We start from the raw sequence: 23825 nt of genomic DNA, 5'->3' as shown, positions 1-23825 counted from the left end.
AGTGAGCATTTTAAAATGGAGTTTGGGACAAGTTAAAATGGAGTTTTGAGTTACAATATGGACAAGTGTAAGGTATGACAAACAGTGAGAAGAAGTTACAATGTTGAAACAGTGTAAGTTTCAGCGATATAAGCAGCAATTGGATTGAAAGTGAAACTCAATTAGCCAGTTATTGGGGTACCTGGTTTTATGAATGAATGTAGTTTCATTCATAAAACTTTATTTTGAAGTTATATTAATAAAATGAACAACTAAAAACAATTTCATTGATCAGTTCTACAGAAGCACATCACAAATATTCACAAATCTGAAACAGGTGACTCCTGGAATTTTGATGGGGTAATAGCCTAACAAAGCCCTGATTTTAGTTGGGGCCTAGAGGTCTTGTTGGAATACAAACAAATTAATAATAATAACAATATAATAATGAACAATACGCCCACGGGCTATGCGAAATTACATTGTAATGGGATGGGAATTGAATTCAGCTGTTTCCACTCCCCATCACTAAACCAGGACTGAGTTAAAGAGATTCAAGAATTGGTTAGCCGTCTATTCATTGCTCTCCTCATGGAGTCCTTCACCTCCGTATTCCTCAGACTGTAGATGAGGGGGTTCAACATGGGGATCACCAATGTGTAAAACACTGAGACTATTTTGTCTGTGTCCATAGAAAAGCTGGAGGTGGTGAAGGGTTAATGTTTAGCTATTCCACCTGGAAGCAGGCGGGGCACACCCTGACTGTTTCCTAGAAGCAATGCACAGATTGCTCTATCCAAGGACAAGGGCTAGATATGAACCCTGAGAACTTGATTGTTTGGACAGCAACTGTGGGAGGCTTTTTTAGCCTGGGCTCAAGGCCTGAGAACCAGGATTGTAGTAGATAGAGGATGGTAACTAAGCATATGAATCAACGTCATACATTCCTTTGTGTAGCAGTGTGTAATGCTTAGGGGGAGAAATATAATAAAAGGAGAAGGTGGAAGGCGGGGGGGCAGAACAGCCCATCTCCACTGACCAGCCTGTTTGCTTGCATAAAGCTGTGTTCTGTCTCATCACTGAACCGCAACAACTGGCGCCCAAACGTGGGGCCCTCAGCACTCACCTCGCCCGGCAAGGGTTTCAGACGCGTCACTCATCCGCTTCGTGGATCCCGGTGAGTATTTTTCATTGTGGTAAGTATGGGAAGCTCCCTCTCTGCTTTGCAAGTGCAACACCGCAATGAGCTGCAGTATTTGCTGCGTAAGGCTCAGCATGACTGCCCGGCTCGAGCACTTACTCTCCTGCTACAGGAGGTGCGTGCCAAGTGCCCGTGGTATCCTGAAGCCGGAAGCCTTAAGCTAGCGGACTGGGAGCGATTGGGCCAGACATTGCACGAAGAGCCTCGGGCGCCCGTGCAGGCTTTACATGCCTGGCACCTCTGCCGCGATGCGATACAGCGTGTCGCCTCCGACAGGCCCTCCCTCGCGAGGCTGGTGCTCTCGCCACGCCCGTCCGCTCCTGCAGCCATCCCCCCTCCTGGCGATGCGACACAGCGTGTCGCCTCGGAAAGGCCCTCTCCAGCACCAACAGAGGGGCTGCCGATCCCGCCGCCCCCGTCCGCCCCTGCAGCCATCCCCCCTCCTGGCGATGCGACACAGCGTGTCGCCTCGGAAAGGCCCTCTCCAGCACCAACAGAGGGGCTGCCGATCCCGCCACCCCCGTCCGCTCCTGCAGCCATCCCTCCCCCTGCTTCGCCCCCAGTGCCTCTATTACCACCGCCTCCCTGGCCTTCCCCACCGGAGCCGGTGTGTGATCACCCTCCCCCCGTGGGGCCCCCCGGAGGGTCATCTGCATCTGCTCAGAAGCTTTCGCTGGTGCAACAAATGGTTCACGCAGCGAAAGCTCGATCAGATCTTACAGCAGAGGAGCTGGCTGATCTGGTCTCCGTTTGCCCGGTGACCTGGCAGAATGATGACCAGGGCAACCCCGTGGGCACCTGGACCACTCTGCCATACTCGGTGGTTAGAGAGGTAAAGAAAGCAATTCGTGAATTTGGCCTGACTAGCACCTTTGTGCATGGTCTCATTGAAGGGATGGGTACTGGGTACTCCCTAATCCCTGAGGATTGGAAAACGCTGCTGCGCATGATGTTGTCACCCAGTCAGTATGTTATTTGGCTTAGTGAGTATCGGCAGATGGCAGAACGCCAAGCCCAGGTACATAGAGAGCACGGTATCATTTATGAGCATTTGGCAGGGGAGGGCCCGTTTGCTACTATTGAGATGCAGTCTCAACTCCCTCAGGCTGTCTTCCCCATTATTTCCACCTGTGCCCAGCATGCTTTCAAGAAGGTCCCGGATTCAGGCAAGCCTACCAAAAGCTTTGTCAGTATCCGTCAGGGTGCCTTAGAGTCCTTTTTGGATTTTACCAACAGATTGCAGGAGGCTATCCTCCGACAGGTGGATAACACTGAGGCAGCTCACGAGCTCCTGTTAAAATTGGCAGTTGAAAATGCAAACGAGGATTGCCGCCGTGCTCTCCAGGCAGCACAAGCCTCTGGTATTTTAGAGCTCTCAGACATGCTGCGGGCATGCCAGAACATTGGCACACAAGCCCACAAGGCTGGAGTTCTGGCTGCCGCCCTCAGAAAATCTGGGAAGGAGGGGAAGCGCTGTTACCGCTGTGGAAAAGAGGGTCATTTTCAGCGGGAGTGCCGCTCATCTAAGGCACCAGCCCGACCCTCAAAGAAGTGCCCCAAGTGTGGGAAAGGTTATCACTGGGCTAATCAGTGTCGTAGCGGGTCGGGAAACCGCGCGACGGGTCCCCCCTGAACCCAGGGCCAAACGGGGGTGTTTCCTACTCAGGCAATCGCTCCTCTGCCTTGGAATCCGTAGACTCTATGATGGCGGCGACTGCTGGAAGTGCAGGGCTTGATTTGATCATGCAGGAGGACACTGACTTTCGGCTGCCAGGGGAGGTCTGTGCCATACCTACACAGGTGATGGGACCCCTCCCTGCCGGCTTTGTAGGTCTTGTTCTCCCTCGCTCACATGCTGGGAAACAGGGCTTTTTTGTCATTCCAGGGGTCATTGATGCTGATTACACTGGCATTATTAAGGTTCAGGTGTGGACTCATCTTCCACAGTCGCTCCCGCGTGGACGGTCAATTGCACAATTGATTTTAGTCCCCTATCAGGTGCCAGCTGCCGAGGATCGAACTCGGGGCGGAGGCGGCTTTGGATCGACGTTGTCTCACTCGCCGTCTCACAGCGCGTCTTCTCCACTTGTTGCTCTGACAATGTCAGTCCGCCCCTCGAAACCTCAGTTAACACTTCTCTTAAATGATGTTCCTTTTACAGGGCTGGTGGACAGTGGAGCTGACGTTACGGTGATTCATGATCCGGAGTGGCCGGTCAGTTGGCCTACGGTTCCTTCTACAGAGTTGTGGGGGATTGGGGGTAGCAAACCCGGGCGCCAAAGTTTGTCTTGGGTCACGGTCTCTAAACCAGGAGGCCGTGCCCTTGCTACAATCCGCCCTTTTGTGCTCCCTGTCCACCTCAATATTTGGGGCCATGATTTACTTACAAAGTTAGACACCACCCTCGATATTAACATCTGATGGCCCAAAACCCTCCCTCACCCACCGTGCCCTCCGCCTTACCCTTGGTATGGCAATCCTTAGAGCCCGTATGGATTGACCAGTGGCCCCTCCCTCTAAAAAAGCTAAAAGCACTTCATTCGCTTGTGCAGCAGCATTTGCAAGCACAGCGACTGGAGAGCTCCACCAGTCCCTGGAACACCCCGGTGTTTGTTATTAAGAAAAAATCGGGTGCTTGGCGGCTGTTGCATGATTTAAGGGAAATAAATAAACGCATCCAACCTATGGGCCCCTTGCAATTTGGCTTGCCAAATCCAAATTTAATTCCTCAAACCGATCAACTTTGTGTGTTAGATTTAAAAGATTGTTTTTTTTACCATCCCCCTTTGCCCTCAGAATTAGCTGCTGTTATTTTGGCCTTTCAACCTTTTGCTGATTGTCCCTTTGATTTAATTGTGGATACCCATTATGTTTATTAGGTAATTGATCATTTACCCCTTGCCCTCATTACCCCTCAGGTTGATGCAGACCTCCTTCACCTGTTTTTGTTTTCTCAGCACCTTTTTGCCACTCGTCATTTCCCTTACTTTGTTGCTCATATTCGCAGTCATACCCCTCTGCCTGGGCCACTCACTGAGGGCAATGCACGCGCCGATCGCGCGTTGCGTGGTCAGGTAAATTCCCTTTTTTCTGACCCCATTGAAAGCATCAGTGTGCCTCTGTTTTGGACCGGCAGTTTCACATTCCTGCTGATCATGCACGTTTCATTGTTCGTTCCTGCCCCCACTGTGCTGCTGCTGCTCCTACTTTTTCTTATGCCGTTAACCCCCGAGGTACCGCAGCAAATCAGCTGTGGCAGATGGATGTTACTCATGTGCCACAATTTCGCCCCTATTCGTTTTTACATGTTTTCGTTGATACTTATTCAGGCTTTCTTTTGGGCTTCCCCACAACGTGGGGAAGCCACTAACAAAGTTATTCACCATTTGCTGGCCTGCTTTTCTGTTATGGGTTGCCCCTGCCAAATTAAAACAGATAATGCCCCAGCCTACTGCTCTGCAGCCCTCTCCACCTTTTGTGCCCGCTGGGACGTCCGTCTTAAACACGGAATCCCTTATAATTTCACGGGCCAAGCCATTGTTGAATATGCCAATTGCACACTCAAAACCTTGCTAAATAAACAATTAAAACAAGGGGAGCTGCGTCTCCGAACCTTAGGAGACATTTAACAACAAATGCATATCCTTTTGTTTACTTTAAATAATTTAACACTGAATGCAGATCAGCAGACCCCTGCGGATCGGCATTTTCACAAATCTGAGGTACTGGAAAGACCGCGTGTCTTTTACCGTCAGCTGCCCGATCCACAGTGGCTGGGCCCAGTACCTCTAATCACTTGGGGTTGGGGATATGCTGCTGTGTCTCTCCCTGCAGGACCGTTGTGGGTTCCAGCTCGGTGTGTGCGACCGGCACTTAAACAACATGGCATGGCACCAGGGACTGTCGAATCCCATACCAGAGTTTCAGCTGACCTTGGAGGAGACCGCGTTGCCCCCCGAGTCGACAACGGCGGGACGGAAACGGAGGAGGCGTAGCGTCCCAAGCCAGCCCGTGACATGGGGAGCAGTAAAAGCATTGGTCGCCACGGCTCAACGAAGACTGGCAGCAGATCAACAGCCAGAGACTCCTGAGACTTTGTTTCTGGCGATTCTCGCCCAAATCACTGCTAATTCTGTGATGATTGTGTGCCTTTTGTGCCTGCTATTTCCTGTAGGGGTTGGCTCGGAAGCGTCTCCCCCGTTACAAGCCCGAATGACATATAACATATGGGAAAGATTGGCTTCAATAGCAAATGTTACCTACTTTTGTTTATTTAATTTTGTAGCAGCCGGAGATTTGTTAGGTACATGCCTTATTCCAGTATGTCATCATCCTGAGGAGATGGAGAATAAGACACTGTTCTCTGCTTATGCTAATCTTTCCTCCCAGTACTCTAGCATGGCTAATTGGGGCCCGGCCAACTATACTCTGCCTCGCACGGCTATATCCCTCCACACACTGTACCCGGCCGGGGCTCACAATGTCACCTGTGCGCATGTAGTTAACTGCACTAGTACAAAGGTGCCCTTGGGCTGTCAAAAAATTTCTCAATCCCTTTTAAATTGTTCCCATGCTGTTAATGTTTCATATAATTATGGCCATATCATCCTACCATCAGGATGGGTTTTTACTTGTGGTTCATGCACCTTTAATTATATTCCTGCAAATTTAAGTGATGGCACCCTTTGCTGTCTTAGTAGAATGATACTTATATTGCCTTTTGCTGGTCACAATTGTAGTAAAAGAAGTGTACCCCTTTTAGATGATTATATTGCAGATGTTAAGCTTTGGGTTATTTTGTGTTTGTAATCATTGGGCTTATTTTTTTGTTGCTGCTGTGTACAATGTATTCCTTCCTTGTTAAGACTTTGTAAAATTTTGCCCTGGAAAGCTCCCCAGGTTATGTCCTTGTCTGTCTGGGAGTTACATAGCATGACAAAACAAATTGACGGCTACCATGAGATGGCCAACTATCAATAAATAAAAAACGGGGAGATGAAGGGTTAATGTTTAGCTATTCCACCTGGAAGCAGGCGGGGCACACCCTGACTGTTTCCTAGAAGCAATGCACACATTGCTCTATCCAAGGACAAGGGCTAGATATGAACCATGAGAACTTGATTGTTTGGACAGCAACTGTGGGAGGCTTTTTTAGCCTGGGCTCAAGGCCTGAGAACCAGGATTGTAGTAGATAGAGGATGGTAACTAAGCATATGAATCAACGTCATACATTCCTTTGTGTAGCAGTGTGTAATGCTTAGGGGGAGAAATATAATAAAAGGAGAAGGTGGAAGGCGGGGGGGCAGAACAGCCCATCTCCGCTGACCAGCCTGTCGGCTTGCATAAAGCTGTGTTCTGTCTCATCACTGAACCGCCACAAGGTGGGACGTAAATACATGAAGAGTTGGGTGCCATAAAACAGGACCACAGAGGTCAAGTGGAAAGAGCACGTGGAGAAGGCTTTGCGCCGGCCCTCAGCAGAGCAGATCTGCAGTATAGTGGAGGTGATATAGACATAGGAGAGGAGGATGGTCACAAAGATGCTCATTGTAAAGCACAACGTAAAAGCAAAGATCAAAATCTCATTGATGCGGGTGTCGGAACAGGAGAGCGCCAACAGCGGGAGGACATCACAGAAGAAATGATTGATGACGTTGGAGCTGCAGAATGACAGCCGAAATGTACAACACATGTATATCATTGAATCCACCATCCCCACAGAGTACACCCCAGCCACCAGCTGTTTACAAAGCTGCCTGGACATGGTGACCGTATAGAGCAGCGGGTTACAGATGGCCACATAACGGTCATATGCCATGACAGCCAGCAAGAGGCACTCAACATCTGCGAAAACGATAGAGAGAGACATTTGCACAGCGCAGGCAGTATAGGAAATGCTTTTCCTCTTGGCTAAGAAATTCAACAGCATCTTAGGGGAAATTATCAAGGAAATGCAGAGGTCACAGAAAGACAAATTCCTGAGGAAAAGGTACATGGGGGTGTGGAGTTGGGGGTCAATCGTAATTATCAAGATCATCCCCCCATTTTCCACCAGGGTGATACCATAAATCAGTAGGAACACCCCAAAGAGGGGGACCTGAAGCTCCGGACGATCTGTCAGTCCTGAGAGAATGAATTCACTCACCTCTGAGTGATTTCCCTTTTCCATCTCCTCTGAACAGAGATCAGGCTGCTTCAGAAATATGGGCAGATGAATGGTGCGGAAGACCTGCCCCTTCTCTGTAATGAAATAAGTGAAGATAAATGGAGATCAGTTTCTTAATGGACATCAATACCTTCTCAGGGAAGGGCTTAGTCCACAGAACCAGATGTTCACAGCTGGTCATTCCACATGTTCGATAAAATGCACACACTGTGCAAATATAATGACACTTCAGATTCATCATGTCCCACACAAAAACACACCTGTTCACTCATCCAAACAGAAAACAATGACTTGTCACTCTGCTGTGAGAAAATCATTGTGAAGAGATTATTCCTTAGCTAAAGAAGGGGTGAGAGTAAAGGAGTGTCAATCTTTCCACCCTCTTTGGGCAAGGCGAGCTCTGTGGCTTGACATGTCTGTTTGGGGTTAAGCTTGCTTACTGTGCTAATTAACCTTTTTTGGCATTTACTGGAGCCTGTATGAAAACCCAAAGACAGAATGGGAAGCCCTGGCTTCAGTGACTAGGTAATTGCCTATTTTTTCCAACCCAGGAGGTCGCTCCTTTTGCTGAAGGGGTAGGAACTGGGTTGAGGCATTAAATGCTGGAGGTCCAGAATTCAATACCTGCTGATCCCCATGGTGTCTGCGTGTGTGTGTGTGGGACTGTAATTCGGGACAATAGCACATACCTGCTGATAAGAGACAGAGAGATGTGGTGGCATTTCCCCATCGATAACAACCACCAGTTTGGAGCATTCGGGAAATTTTATACTGAGATGTGTGATCTATGGGACATGATTCCTGAAGCAACTGGGAATACCTGAGCTCAGACAGTCATAACACCTAATTAATCCATTCAGTGAACCAAAGCCACCTTGGTGTAATTGGTGCCCTGGGGATTAATTTGTCCCACTCCTTCCTACTGTGTATGCAATTACTATCAGAGTTACAGAGTTTAAGGTTAGGGGTATATTTTATCCTGCTGTTTTCAGTGCAAGCCGAGTACTGTGTAGAGCTGATCCACGAAGGGTATTTCTTCTGGAGACCAAAATCTTTTCACTAAAATATTTTGACTCAGATATAGCACGGGGGTGCCTCAGATACCACACACCACCAATCTCTTCCACAGGCCAGGCTCCCATGCTGGACTACATCCCCCATGATGCATAATGGTCTCTCCTCTTGTTGAACTGCCCTGGAACATCACCAAAGTCCCACAGCCATGGTTTGGGAGGAGGGAAGTTTGGCTTTTTTGATGGAAAGCTCATAATTTCCAGGGAAAAAATAATTTTATGCAAAAAGTAGTTGAACTGAAAATCCAATTTCCCATCAAAAAAACTTCTCAAGAAGAATTTTCAACCAGGCTTAGGAACACATTTGGAATCAAAGGAACTGAAAGTTAGATACAGGTGAAACATACTAATTATTGGCAGCCATAGCTGATATCTTCACAAACATTCCTGGTTTCAGAATCACCTCATTGTCCTGTCACTCCAAATTATCTAGCTATTTATAGGATGCCAATCACCAGAGTATCTTATGTCCTTCTGTTGCTAGGTTACTCCCCAAAGTAGGAAAGGTAGGTTCACTCATTTTGCTTGATGAGACCACATGATGACCAGAGGAGCTCAGGAGGAGACCACAGCATGCTACAGAGTTCTGCAGTTCACAAAACTATCCCTCTTGCATGTATATTATCTGCACACAGAGCTCAGCTGTAAGATGCTAAATACATCTACGAGTTAACTAAAACTAGTCTTGCTGTCATCATAAACGTTAATATTTTTGATAATGTTTATGAAGTTATAAGATTACACTGTGTCATGTTATTAATACATGTTCCAAACTGAGGCTGGCAAACCTCTCTGTCATAAACAAAGAAATGTGTGTTCTGCTTAATTTTGTTTCTAAACAGTGTGGTGGGAAATTAACCATGTGTTGTGTTTGGACCAGAACAAACCTGAGGCTCCTTTCTTCATGCATGTGCATACAGGGAGAGTCAGCAGAGCTGTCCTGGCGTAAACAGAAATACAGAAGCTTATATTGCTGAAAACCACAATTTGTTAAACGACTTCCTTCAACAACATTTTCCTTTTTTGGCAGATAGTGCAAGCTTTAACAGTAGGTTTGCCTTACTTGGAGTTTAGCAAAACAAGCTTTTCCTGTTATTGACTGGTGTTTCCTTTGCATTTAATAGGTTTTTAAAAAAAACTTTTAGAGGTTATGGTTACATTTCTTAAGCTGTGGTGTTACAATTGCCCCTAAATGGAATTTTCCTCACTCTCTCCTTATGCTTCATATACACAGTTAGTTTGACCATAGTTTTTGGCCTATTAGTTTAGTCCTACAAGATGTTCCTTCACATTCCCCCCTTTTGTGCCTTTTTGGCACCATTAATTGGGCCTATACTTCTATAGCCATGAGCCTGTTAATTTTCTCCTTTTCGTCCTCCTGTTCTTCTGCCCAAACTGTGTCACACATTTCATTTACAATCATTAGTGTCACCTGCTTCCTTGCACTGAGGTTGGCAGGTCTAGGGCTGGATAGGCAATGATAAATACATTTCTTACAGCAACAAGAACATAGCCCTATGCTAAACAGCGGTAAAAGCAACAGCATTCCCATGGGGATAATATGATGTGGTTGGGATTGTTGTATAGCTTTAGCCACGAAACACAATACATTTGTCTGGGTACACAAAGTAGACATTCTATAGGCAGTATTAAAGGCATTCTTTTCGGCTTGATATATATTTTGGAGCATGTGAATCTGTCTCTGTAATTTGGAAATTTTCTAAACCTCTGGTAGGATTGAAAGCAAATTTTGGAATTGGTCAGGTACTAAAGCAGTCCAGTTAAAGGGTATCTGGAACCGAAGGGCTAATTGCAGAGTTTTATCCGCAGGCCAATGAATGATATGATTGCCTGCGGCTGTGGTGAGATTACAATGTACATCATTCAAGATGGTGGTTTCAAGATGCATACAACTATTATTAGCTTGGAAAAGTAGGCATCCTGGCAGGGTAGTCCCGTGTCCCATACCCTCCCAACAAATGTTGTCATGAACAGTGACAACTTCTCCTGGTTTTAGTTTACATGCATACTGGAGCTGAGGGGGCTCTAATGGCCAGAGTGTCCACTGGCTTCCAATCCCTTCCCAAATGTCCGGTGTTATTCCAGGAGCACTGACTACTAATCGGTTGGGCATACCAGGTAGTTCAAGTTCCCAAATGTCTCAGTGAATTGTCCAATCCCACATGCATCCTCCCCACTGACCAGGCAGGATTCAGCAGGTGGGAGCCCAGACCCCTCCGAGTGGCCCGTATGCTTGGAAGGAGCACTGTGAACGTCTGCATCTCCATTCAGAAAATCTCCAAGTATGTCTCCATGGCCACAGATTACATGGAACTCCTGAGGTATTTGTAAGGGCAGTAGGCCATGCCTGATGTTCAAGATCCTTCTGAATGGCCTTAAGCTGGTCATTCAGAAAATTCTGAACCTCTGAACAAGCCAGATCCCACTGCAATGCCTTTCCAGTATTGGTGATACCTAGTACCATTTCTGTTAACAGCTTTTGGGTCATTGAACTAAGGGTGGATATAACGTATCATTCACTAACACCAGCCTGAACCTGGGCTAGCTGTGCTCCAGTAATAAGGTCCGTGGCTTTTTCCAACTGTCCCAATTTTTCCTCGTGTTGCTGACCTTTATGGATATTCCAGATTGCAGCTACACGATTTTCACCATCCCATAGGTGTCCAGCCAAGTCCCTCTTCTTTCTAGCGGAAACCCAGGTGCGTTGTTGTGCCAACCGAATGGCAGCTCCTTTTGAACAATTAGGATATATAGAGGTAATCTGAAAAATGGATAAGGGTGGTGTAAATTTTACAATCCCTAGTGTAGCATGAATTACAGTCCATCGGTGTTCCAACACACTGACACATCTCTCCCTTGAGAAGTATTAGACCACATCTGTTGGCTAAACACCTTCCCGAAAAGACTGAGACGCATCACATCAATAGCCTAGGATGGGGTATATTACAATAGGGCACAGGCCAATGGTTGGTTACTGGGACATTTTCAGTACTGGTAATTTTTTCAGCAGCAGAACAAACTTTTGGGGTATTTGTTTGATTAATTACCAGTTGGGTGATTAAATAACAGTAAGGGCCTTTTTTTATCTATTATGCTACAAACTCCAGGAATGGCCATCATCTTTGTCCAGCTATGGGCCCCATTAATTTTAATTTCTGACTTTTGGGGCTCAGTTGTAGTGATATCATATATTTCTATTTCCACCAACTCATCTGTTCTCCACTTAATCATTCTCTCATATGAATGGTCCTGAACCTTAAAAAATGATTTCTCAGAGCAAAATTTCCATAAATCACTGAAATGCGAAGGTTTTGACCATTGGGTTTCATTTGAATATAGGGTATCGTGTATATTTGGGTAGGTTGTGGGGGTGGTGGTGAGGTTAATGGAGGAAGGGATGGGGGGTTCATGGTTGTGGTAGCAAGGCGTTTTGGATATCCATTGTCTGGGAGCCAATTAGGGAGGACAGTCCATCCCCAGGTTACTTGCCCAACGGCGCATTTTGCGGCCCCCCAGGAGAAACCCCAAATACCAAGTAGTGCCACATTCCCAAGCAAAATGTCCACAACTCCATCCTTGCCAGTAAACAATACTTTGTCTTTTCCATCATGTCCAATTCTTAATGTCTTTTGTAGTCAGGAATCCCTGGACTTTGGTGGTTTCAGCAGAGCGAGTGTTCCTTCTTCTTTCTTGGAACAGTCGTGCTTTGGCATTATGCAGGGGAGAGGTTACTAGCATATCACCCTGTAATGGTTTGGTTCTTCTAGCAAAGTCCAAATGCACAGTAGTTTTGTCAGTGGATAAGGGAGAGGGTACCGGCTTTTCACTTTGTCCTTCACTCCTGCTGTCCAGAAGGAGCAACAACGCCAGAAGGAAAGATAGACTGATCATCAGTTGGCAAGCCATTACAGTGAGAAACATGGGCAGATAGTCAATTCTTGGCACTTCACAGAGGTGTTGATTATTAACAGGACTTGATAAGGGTCTTTCAGCATGGGGCCAGGGCAGTTCCTTGCTGATGGACCTCTATATAGCTCCTGGAAACTCCTGGTTTCAGCGAGTGGCAAGGCTGCTGTATATAAACAGACCTAACACATTTTGTTAGTGCCTGACAATAATTAAGCATTGTGTCATCCATTAAATGACTGTCCATCTCAGCCAGGGTCAGTGGGGGCACAGCCAGTAGTCACATCGGGAGCCCTGTTAGAATTTCACGAGGGCTAAGTCCAGTCTTACGATTGGGAGGGCATTCATTCATGCTAATGGGAGGGCATTTGGCCACTTTAAATTTGTTTTAGCACAGATCTTGGCCAGTTTATTTTTCAGAATCCCATTTTGATGTTTTACTGTCCCAGCAAACTGCGAGTGGTGGGGGCAGTGGAGATTGTGTTGGATCTGTAAAGCTACACATAACTTCTTATAATTTGTTCAATAACATTAGGTCCACTATCACTGTTGCTACTCACAGGTATGCCAAATTGTGGTACAAAATCCTTAAACAAAGTTTTACAACACTTTTCGCCTCTGCCTTTTTATAGGGAAAGGCCTCAACGCAGTTGGAAAATACATGAACTAAAACTAACATACTTATAATTACAACATTTAGGCATTTAAATAAAATCCATTTGAATATTTACAGAAGGTCCCCAGGAAGGGGGATGTGCTGCCTGCCTAACCTTGACAGCTTTACCAACACTATGTTGCCGGTAGATTACGCACTGTTGGCAGTATTGCTTAAAATATACTTTTTTTTACAAATACCCTTGCTGATTGCAGGCAAAACTGAGGAATCACTCCCCATATTTTCCTGTATTTGTTTTATAGACAAGTTACCAAAACAGATTTAAAATCTTTTCCCATTTTTCTGGCTTTGACTGTCCTGCTGCAACCACAACTTTGGTCTTTATTTAAAAACATTTTAAATCTTGTAAAGCATTAAGTCACCTTAAGGATTAAATGCTAAATACAACACTAGTTTCTTTTGTCTGGCAAAAGTATTTTTTGGTTTTACAATTTTAAAACAACACCAATTTATCTTAAACTTATAAAACAAAGATTGTACACACCAGGAGTGTTTTTTAGCTAATTTGACTAACTTGTTCACAGTTAAATGATTTCACTTAAATAACCTTTTCCTGGATTATTTACAGAAATTCTTCCAGAGAAATGTGTTCTTTCTTCAAAGGAATGGCTGCAAAGAAACCAAGATTTTTCTTTTTATAACACCTTCTTTTAACATCCGTACAAAGTTTCACTGCCTAATTTCCTCCAGTAACTACAGAGTTAACCTCTCACTTTCTTTCTTTTAACTTCCTCTACTGTGGTTGCCTGCTTGTCTGGGCCCAATCCTTTTTTTCTTCTTGTTGCATTATTTGTTTCCATGGACACAGGCATTGTTTCACTACCAATTTAGCAAGGAGGGTGGGCTTTTTGACTAACCCCCCTTTTATTTATTTATACACACATTTATTTCTCATATCTAGATGCATCTTTGTCATAAATATAAAGGGAAGGGTAAACCCCTTTAAAATCCCTCCTGGCCAGAGGGAAAATCCTCTCACCTGTAAAGGGTTAAGAAGCTAAAGGTAACCTCGCTGGCACCTGACCAAAATGACCAATGAGGAGACAAGATACTTTCAAAAGCTGGGAGGAGGGAGAGAAACTAAGGTCTGTGTCTGTCTATATGCTGCTTCTGCTGGGGATAGACCAGGAATGGAGTCTTAGAACTTTTAGTAAGTAATCTAGCTAGGTATGTGTTAGATAATGGTTTCTTTAAATGGCTGAGAAAAGAATTGTGCTGAATAGAATAACTATTTCTGTCTGTGTATCCTTTTTGTAACTTAAGGTTTTGCCTAGAGGGGTTCTCTATGTTTTGAATCTAATTACCCTGTAAGGTATCTACCATCCTGATTTTACAGAGGGGATTTCTTTACTTCTATTTACTTCTATTTCTATTAAAAGTCTTCTTGTAAGAAAACTGAATGCTTTTTTCATTGTTTTCAGATCCAAGGGTTTGGGTCTGTGGTTACCTATGCAAATTGGTGAGGCTTTTTACCAAACCTTGTCCAGGAAGTGGGGTGCAAGGTTTTGGGAAGTATTTTGAGGGGAAAGATGTTTCCAAACAGCTCTTCCCCAGTAACCAGTATTAGTTTGGTGGTGGTAGCGGCCAATCCAAGGACAAACGGTGGAATATTTTGTACCTTGGGGAAGTTTTGACCTAAGCTGGTAAAGATAAGCTTAGGAGGTTTTTCATGCAGGTCCCCACATCTGTATCCTAGCGTTCAGAGTGGGGAAGGAACCTTGACAATCTTATTTAACAATAACCTTAATTCTTTATGTCTGGACTTAATTCAACCTTTCTCTTATTTGAGGCTGTAACAACCCCTCAGCACCGGTGCTTTGGAGGAAAGGATAGTTGCAGGGCTAGGGACAACGGGAAAGGTAGGGAGTACAGCAGTATTAACAGCATGGTAAAATGGAGGAGCTACACTCACTGACCATAGGAATAATGATTCCTTACTGAATACAGGAGGTAAGAACAGGCTGGATTTTCCCTTGGCCTGTTTTGATAGAGGGTACTGCTGCACCTCGGGAAGGGGTCTTGCTGGGTTTAGGCAAATCTTAACGAGTTGGGCAGATGCAGTGCACCCAACCTGATTGGCATGATCGGCTCACAATGCTCACAAGGAGGGAGAGACCTTAGCCAGCAGTTCCTGTTGCAATGAGGAAGGGCTGGGGTCGGTCTTCTCCTGTAAACTGCCAGGACCTCATTGTGAGCAGGATCGGGCACGTCCAGATACACACCATTTGGGGTATAGCAGATTATACAATTTAATTTACACACCAAGTCTTTTCCCAAAAGGTTAGCAGGTGAACAAGGGCTTAGGAGGAAAGCATGACGGTCAAACAAAGGACCGATAGAAACAGACAGAGGTGAAGAGATGGGGTGCGGAATAAGAGTATTGCCCACCCCTACCGCTTCTGGATCGATCAGGGCAGTAGGGACATTTACTGTATCCAGTGGCCCATTTGCTTGCAATTGGAACACGCGCCATCACTGGGTCTCTAGGGGAGCTGGACGGTGGGGACTTGGTTTGGCCTTCCTCTTCTCCCCCTCAATGGGCGGCTATTATGGGGTCCCTGTATTTTCTGGAGCTGGAAGGTCCTTAACATAGTTTTAATGTGGCAGTGAGAGTATTTGGATTTTATTCAAATTCTTATTTTTACTTACTATACAGGTGCTATTTTTTTCTCCAGTCGGCTTTCTTTGGGCAGACTGTGAGAATTATATTGAACAGCTTCTACCTGATTTTATTTAACTTTTCCTGCTCATGGCCTGGATTTTGCTTGGGCCAGTGAGCTTCTTCACAAAGGTGACTCAGTGTTTCCTGAGGCATGATCCCTCATAGAGGCTGGTTTAAATCTGCCCATGTAGGGTTATAACAGTTTATAACAATTTGCAATTCCTCTTTAAATTTAACAGGGTCCTCTCTTATTTTTGGAAAATTTTTACGTAAGTTGTACAATTCCGTAGGAGACCAAGGTGCATGTGCAGACTCCGCAATCTCATGACCCGAAGCACCAAAGCCCGGGAACTGGTGCAAGGGGAACATTTCCTCAGTACAAGGAAACACTGTCTGAGGGGTGAACATAAGGGGCTTCTGTTACTTAATATTTCTTGTGGGCTTAGTTGGATTTAAATTCTTTGCCAGTTTTCTTTTCATCTCTTTTAATCATGTTGTAAGTTATTCCTGGGAGTCCTTGTGACTCCTCATTTGAGATTCACGGAGTTGTTTTTTTTCCCCTTCTGTTTCTTCATGCCAATAGAAATATGCCTCACACTGACATTGGCCATAAGTGCACTTCTGAGGAGCACAACCTTGTCAAGGTCGAAACTTTCCCTTTAACTTTAAATGATCCCTATCCCTGGCATACCAATTCCAATTTTTCCAGAAACTTGCAAGTGAACTAGTGTGTGCCTTTTGGGAGGACGGTGATCCTTTTTGACTCACCGGCCCACATTTTACCTGGTGAGTGCGGGAATCCATTTTCGACCCCCTGACTCCCAGAATCCCTATGGATCTTTCACTCAGCTGGCGAGTGCGGGAATCCCTTTTGGACCCCCTGGCTCCCAGAATCCCTACGGATCTTTCACTCGTCCCACTCACACAGGGAAGGTTTGTTTCGGGCCTCCACAACTGTCTTACAGCCCCCCTTCAGCAAAGAGCGTCAGCTGGTGCCACATACTCTGTCACTTCGGGCGAGGTGATCAGATCACACAGTGGCTTTTCAAACCTCCTTCAGGCGGGAACCAGAGACAGGGGAGGAAAGAGGCTCCGGAAACAGACTGTCAGAGGACGGAAGGGATGGAATCACACACTCCTAGACCCAGACAGGCTCCTTGCCAGTCATGAGCCCACGGCTTCGCAGAGCACTCTGGGCGTCTTCCTGTGACCCACACTGACACCTGTCTACCGACCTTCACTTTCACACTGGCACATGGAACCAAGTCTATTCATGACCTGCCCAGCCAAACTCAGTGGCTCTTCCTGGGGAAACCAAACCAGAGTCACCAAGCAGGAAGGGAAACAAAGGAAGCCCAAAAGGTGAGGAAAAAGCAGCAGGGAACATCCTTCTACATACACCTTTTGTCTTCTGGTAACCAGGTGGAAATGTTTCTCAAAGGGGGAGTAGGATTCTAAAAAGAAGGTGGAGACATCCCAAGGAGCTGTGCACTCTCTCATGATCTCTCTCTCTCTCTCTCTGTCTCTCTCTCTGCCCATTGATTCACTGCATCTGAAGGGATAAAGGAAGCAGCCGTTGGACTGGGGGATGGATTGTGACAGAACCCACCTGCTGAAGTGAAGAACCAGATTGACAGAGCCAGAAGAGTACCCAGAAGTTACCTACTACAGGACAGGCCCAACAAAGAAAATAACAGAACGCCACTAGCCATCCCCTTCAGCCCCCAACTAAAACCTCTCCTACGCATCAGTCGGAGAACACTTCAATCTCTTTGGTCATTCGATTACCTGAAAGTAAAAGTGGACCTAAAAATGGAAATTCTTCAACAAAAAAAACTTCAAAAACAGACTCCAACGAGAGACTGCTGAATTGGAATTAATTTGAAAACTGGATTAAATTAACTTAGGCTTGACTAAAGACTGGGAGTGGATGGGTCATTACACAAAGTAAAACTATTTCCCCATGATTTTTCCCCCCTCCCCGCTCTCCTGCTGGTAATAGCTCACCTTACCTGACCACTCTTGTTACAGTGTGTATGGTAACACCCATTGTTTCATGTTCTCTGTGTATATAAATCTCCCCACTGTATTTTCCACTGAATGCATCTGATGAAGTGAGCTGTAGCTCACGAAAGCTTATGCTCGAATAAATGTGTTAGTCTCTAAGGTGCCACAAGTCCTCCTTTTCTTTTTGAGGATACAGACTAACACAGATGCTACTCTGAAACCTGTCTTAACTCATTATAAGTGAAGGGAGGAAAAACAAAGAGGTACCACCAAGTCATGGGCAAACAAGTCAGTTTCAGAGCATTTCGGCCTTTAATTGAAATGACATTCATGGGAGGGGAAGGAAGGAATTATGCTGAGAGTAAAAATTTCTGAACCTATTTACCCATCAAAAGAAGGAAAGAGCTTTACAAGGGAGAGAGAAGAATGACGGAAAAGGAGAGAAAAATTGCTTTAATTGGAAGGGGGAAAACTCCTCCATCGAGTCAGGGAATGTCTATCCTCAGGCCATTACATTGACTCAGCAATGGTGTGCAGCAGCACCACAGTGTAGATGATTTCCACATTGATGGCAGGGTTTTTCCTTCAACATAGTTAATCCACATCCCCAAGGGGCAACAGCTAGGTCAATGGAAGAATGACACTGAGGGTCAGTAGAAGCTAACTGCCTCGCACAGGGTGTGAAATGTTTCCCCACCCTGTGTGACAGAGCTCTGTTGATCTATTTTATAAGCCTAAACGTGGCCTCACAAAAGCTGCCGATGGAAAAGACTGGTTTGGAAATTGAATACTATCTCTCTGCCAGGGCAGCAGAATCCCCTGCGGTTCTTTTTGTTCAGGAGAGTTGGAAATATTGCAGCTGTCCCAGCTTCCCCGTAGAGATTATTCCGCATTCTGATTGAGCTCAGTGTCAGGCTGTGTGTGTGTGTGTGTGTTTGGTGTGCAGTTGGCAGTGTGTGTGTTGTGTGTAGTGGGCACTCTGTGTGTGTTGTAGTGGGCGTTGTGTGTGTGTGTACTGCGCCTTCTCTGTGTGTGTGCATTAGGCACTCTGTGTGTGCGTGTGGTGGGGGTTACAGTGGAGCTGAATATCAAGTGTTGGCAGATGTGTGTCTATTGCCCTGCCCAGTGCTCTGGCTGGCGCCCCCCCTCCTCCCAGTGCAGGGCTCCTTGTGTGATCACAGAATCATAGGACTGGAAGGGACCTCGAGAAGTCATCTAGTCCAGTCCCCTGCACTCACAGCAGAACTGAGTATTATATAGAACATCCCTGACAGGTGTTTCTCTAACCTACTCTTAAAAATCTCCAAAGTGGAGATTCCACAAACTTCCGAGGCAAGTTATTCCAGTGCATAGGCACCCTCACTGTTGGGATCTGTTTCCTAATGTCCAACCTAAACCACCCTTCTGCAATTGAAGTTCATGGGTTCTTGTGCTATCCTCCCTCCACACGCACACACACACACACACACACTTTTACAATTTTATTCCTATTTTTATTCCTAAAACTCTGTGTAACTGGTTGGGTCACAGAAACGCCTTTGGAACTGCCAACCAATGTCCTGAGATGTGAAGTTGAACATTTCACCCTCTAGGTGGATGCCCAAGCCACCAGCTTATAAAATCATTCTTTCTCGCTGGCCCTGTCATGCTTCCCATGTTTTGTCCACTGATCTCAGTTGGCGGCTGCAGACCTTGTAGGAATAGAAAAAAATAATAATAATAACAATACAATAAAGTACAATACTCCCATGGACTCTGCGAAATTACTTTGTAATAGGCTGGGAATTGAATTCACCTATTTCCATTCCCCATTCCCCACCACTAAACAGATTCAAAAATTGGTTAGGAGTTTATTCATTGCTTTCCTCAGGGAATCCTTCACCTCCATATTCCTCAGGCTGTAGATGAGGGGATTCAACATGGGGATCAATAGCATGTAAAACACTGAGGTCACTTTGTCTGTGTCCATGGAATAGCTGGAGGTGGGACGTAAATACATGAAGAAGAGGGTGCCAAAATACAGGACCACAGAGCTCAAGTGGAAAGTGCAAGTGGAGAAGGGTTTGTGCCGGCCCTCACGGATCTGCAGGATGGTGGAGATGATATAGACATAGGAGAGGAGGACAATCACAAAGCTGATCACTTGAATGCAGCTCATGGAAGCAAAGATCACAATCTCATTGATGCGGGTGTCAGAACAGGAGAGCACCAGCAGTGGGAGGATGTCACAGAAGAAATTATTGATGATGTTGGAGCTGCAGAATGACAGTCGAAATATACAACACGTGATTATCATTGAATCCACCACCCCCACAGTGTACACCCCAGCCACCAGCTGTTTACAAAGCTGCCTGGACATGGTGACCGTATAGAGCAGCGGGTTACATATAGCCATATAACGGTCATACGCCATCACAGCCAGCAAGAGGCACTCAACATCTGCAAAAATGATAGAGAGATACATTTGCACAGAGCAGGCAGTGTAAGAAATACTTTTCCTCTCAGCTAAGAAATTCAGCAGCATCTTAGGGGAAATTATCGAGGAAAGGCAGAGGTCACAGAAAGACAAATTCCTGAGGAAAAAGTACATGGGGGTGTGGAGTTGGGGATCAATCGTGATTAACAAGATCATTCCCCCATTCCCCACCAGGGTGATACCATAAATCAGTAGGAACACTGCAAACAGGGGAACCTGCAGCTCCGGACGATCTGTCAGTCCTGAGAGAATGAACTCAGTCGCCTCTGAGTGATTTCCCTCTTCCATTACCTCTGAACAGAGATCAGGCTGCTACATAGATGTGGTCTGGTGGATGGTGCGGAAAACTGTCACGTCTCTGTAATGAAGTAAGTGAAGATAAATGGAGATCAGTTTCTCAATGGACATCAGGACCCGCTCCGGAAAGGGCTTTGTACAGAGATCCAGATATTCACAGCTGGTCATTCCAAGTGTTTGATAAAATGCAGACACTGTGCAAATATAATAACATGCAGGTTAATCATGCCCCACCCACAAACACTCCTGTTCACTACTACAAACAGAAAACTGTAACTTGTGACTCTGCTGGGAGAGAATCAGTCTAAAGGGATTATTCCTCAGCTAAAGAACAAGTGAAAGTAAAGGAGTGTCAATCTTTCCACCTTCTTTGGGCAAGGGGAGCTCTGTGGCTTGGCATGTCCGTTTGGGGTGAAGTTGCTTTCTGTGCTAATTTAGCCATTTGGCATTTACTTGAGCCTGTGTGAAAACCCAGAGACAGAATGGGAAGCCCTGGCTTCAGTGACTAGGTAATTGCCTATTTTTTTTTCCAACCAAGGACATCACTCCTTTAGCTGAAGGGGTAGGAGTTGGGGCTGAGGCTTTTAGTGCTGGAGGTCTGATATTCAATACCTGCTGATCCCCATGGTGTCTGCGTGTGTGTCTGTGTGACTGTAATTCAGGACAATAGCACGTACCTGATGAGAAGACAGAAAGAGATGTGTTTGTGTTTCCTCATTGACAGAAACAGCCTCTTTGGACCAATCGGGACAATAACACGTACCTGCTTAGAAGAGAGAGAGAGAGAGAGAGGTATGCTGGTATTTCCTCATCGAAAGAAACTGCCATTTAGGAGCATTCAGGAAGTTTTATACTGAGATGTGTGATCTATGGGACATGATTCCAGAAGCAACTGGGAATACCTGAGCTCAGAGAGACACAACACCTAATTAATGCATTTGGTGAACCAAAGCCACCCTCCCATAATTGGTGCCCTGGGGACTAATTTTACCTACACTTTCTTACTGTGTTATTAAATTATGCAATTTCTACCAGAGTTACAGAATATGAGGTGAGGGGTATATTTCATCCTGCTCTTTTCAGTGCAAGCTGGGTACAGCAAAGACCTGATCCACAAAGGGTTTGTTTTGTTTTTTTTGTGGAGACCAAAATCTTTTAGCTAAAAACTTAATATTTAGACTTGAAGTATCACGGGGGTTCCTCAGATACCACACACCACCAATCTCTTCCATGGGCCAGGCTCCCGGGCTGGATGATATCGCCCATGATGCATGATGGTCTCTCCTCTTGCTGAACAGCTCTGGAACATCACCAGAATCACAAAGCCATGGTTTAGGGAGGAGAGGAGTTTGGTGTTTTGATGGAAAGCTTATAATTTCCAGGGAAAAGATAATTTCTCGGAAGAAATAGTTAAATGGAAAATCCAATTTCCTATAGAAAAAAAACTTCTCAAGAAAAAAATTCAACCACCTAAGCAACAAATTTGGAATCAAAGGATCAGAAAGTTAGATACAGGTGAAACGTAATAATTGTTTCCGGCTGTAGCTGATTCCTTCTCAGTTATTCCTGGTTTCAGAATCACCTCATTATCCTGGCCCCAGTAGGTGGAATGTAAAACCTGTAAAACACGTAAGAGTGCTCCAGATTATCTCGCTATTTATAGCATGCCAATCACCATGTTATCTTACGTCCTTCCATTGCGAGGTTACTCCCCAATGTAGAAAAGATAGGTTCACTCATTTTGCTTGATGGAGACCACATGATGACCAGAGGAGCTGAGGAGGAGACCACAGCATGCTACAGACTTCTGCAGTTCACAAAACTATCCCTCTTTATGCATATTATCTGCACACAGAGCAAAGTTTAAGATGATAAATAAATCTATGAGTCAACTTGAAATACTCATGCTTTCATTGCAAATATTAATACATTTTTTTGTTAATGTATGTGAAGTTATAAGATTACACTGCATCATTTTATTAATACATGTTCCAAACTGAGGCTGGCAAACTTGTCTCTCTTCAACAAAGAAATGTGTGTGCCGGTTAATCTAAATAGAAATGTACACAAAGTCCTGCTTCCTGAACACCACTAGAAAAAACAAACAACCAGCAATCTCTCTATCCAAAGTCTGTCACCCCAGGTCTGTGCCCAGGAAACACTATGCCCCCTCTAAGAGTCATGCTCATAACTCCTCCTCCTGGTTTCTGTGCCTCCTGTGACCCGGAGGTGCCTGGGGCAGTCCTCACTGAAAATACAAAGGTCAGGGCAGGCTGCAAAAAGGAGGATATTCCCCAAACTGGTGGTTAACACTCAAGATGTCTGCAGCATCTCTGCAGATGCTGCCACAAAATATCTCTGAGCAGGCCAGCTCCCTTCAGCTCAAGATCTCTGCAGCATCTCTGCAGAAGCTGCTAGAGAATATCTCCGAGAATGCCAGCTCCCTTCTGATTCTTTTGTTATTTTTTTTTTATTTCCTATCATTTATAGTCCATGAAACAGAGTGTGGCATTGCACCCCATAATTCTTTACAGAAATATGCTTATGCATGGTAGATAGGCCATGTAAGATATCTCTGCAAACGTTATGATCTACTGGATAGATTCATCCTGTTTGCATGCATGTAACATTTTTGTATTCGAAGTTATGAATACGTGCTCTGTAATTGTTTGATTTTAAGTAGCCTCAGTGAAGCAGTTGGTCAGCTTCATGAGAAAAGACTATTCTCTGTAAGTGCCCAATCAAGAAACACTTAAGATAAGAATGAACTTTGAGAGATTCTAATCCACATCTGAACGTTCCTGGGAATGTAGCTTTGTCCTGTGAGGAACTGAGTCATGCATGGACATGTGACTTGCCCATGTGACTCCAAAACTCCATCTTGGAGCTGCATTCTGCATAGGAGAGGGGAAGGGGTTTCCACCCACAAGAGAGAGACTATATAAGCCCCTGGGGAAACCCCTCTATTTTGTCTTCAGCTTGCACAAAAGATAGCCCCTCCACCCAAAGGAGATCCCTGAAAGAAACTGGAACAAAGGACAGTAACTACAGGGGTGTGAGTGATTGCTCGACCCAGACTAGGAGGAACTCTAATCAGTAAAAGAGGCTTATTGGAAAATCTCTGAGGGTGAGATTTACCTCCATTTAGCTTTTACTGTATTAGGCTTAGACTTGTGTGTTTTATTTTGTTTGGTAATTTACTTTGTTCTGTCTGTTATTACTTGGAACCACTTACATCCTACTTTCTGTATTTAATAAAATCACTTTTTACTTATTAATTAACCCAGAGTATGTATTAAAACCTGGGGGAGCATACAGCAGTGCATAACTATCTATCAGTGTTACAGAGGGTGAACAAATT

The 23825-nt window shown here is 45.2% G+C and overlaps 2 protein-coding genes across 2 annotated transcripts; both read right to left on the bottom strand.

The window, feature by feature from the left end:
* Nucleotides 1-533: 533 nt before the first annotated feature.
* On the bottom strand, nt 534-7349 carry LOC140912340 (olfactory receptor-like protein COR4). The gene is made up of 2 exons (XM_073346570.1): nt 6556-7349; nt 534-678 (listed from the first exon to the last, which is right to left on the bottom strand). Exons 1-2 carry the CDS (start codon nt 7347-7349, stop codon nt 534-536), a joined length of 939 nt encoding a protein of 312 aa, XP_073202671.1.
* A 12173-nt stretch (nt 7350-19522) lies between these two features.
* Nucleotides 19523-20455, bottom strand: LOC140913724 (olfactory receptor 5W2-like). Its single transcript, XM_073350527.2, has one exon. It carries the CDS (start codon nt 20453-20455, stop codon nt 19523-19525), a length of 933 nt encoding a protein of 310 aa, XP_073206628.2.
* Between the last annotated feature and the right edge of the window lie 3370 nt (nt 20456-23825).

This window comes from Lepidochelys kempii, chromosome 6 (assembly GCF_965140285.1).
Source record: "Lepidochelys kempii isolate rLepKem1 chromosome 6, rLepKem1.hap1, whole genome shotgun sequence".
NCBI classification, from domain to species: domain Eukaryota; kingdom Metazoa; phylum Chordata; order Testudines; family Cheloniidae; genus Lepidochelys; species Lepidochelys kempii.
This window is presented reverse-complemented; position numbering and strand designations above follow the sequence as displayed.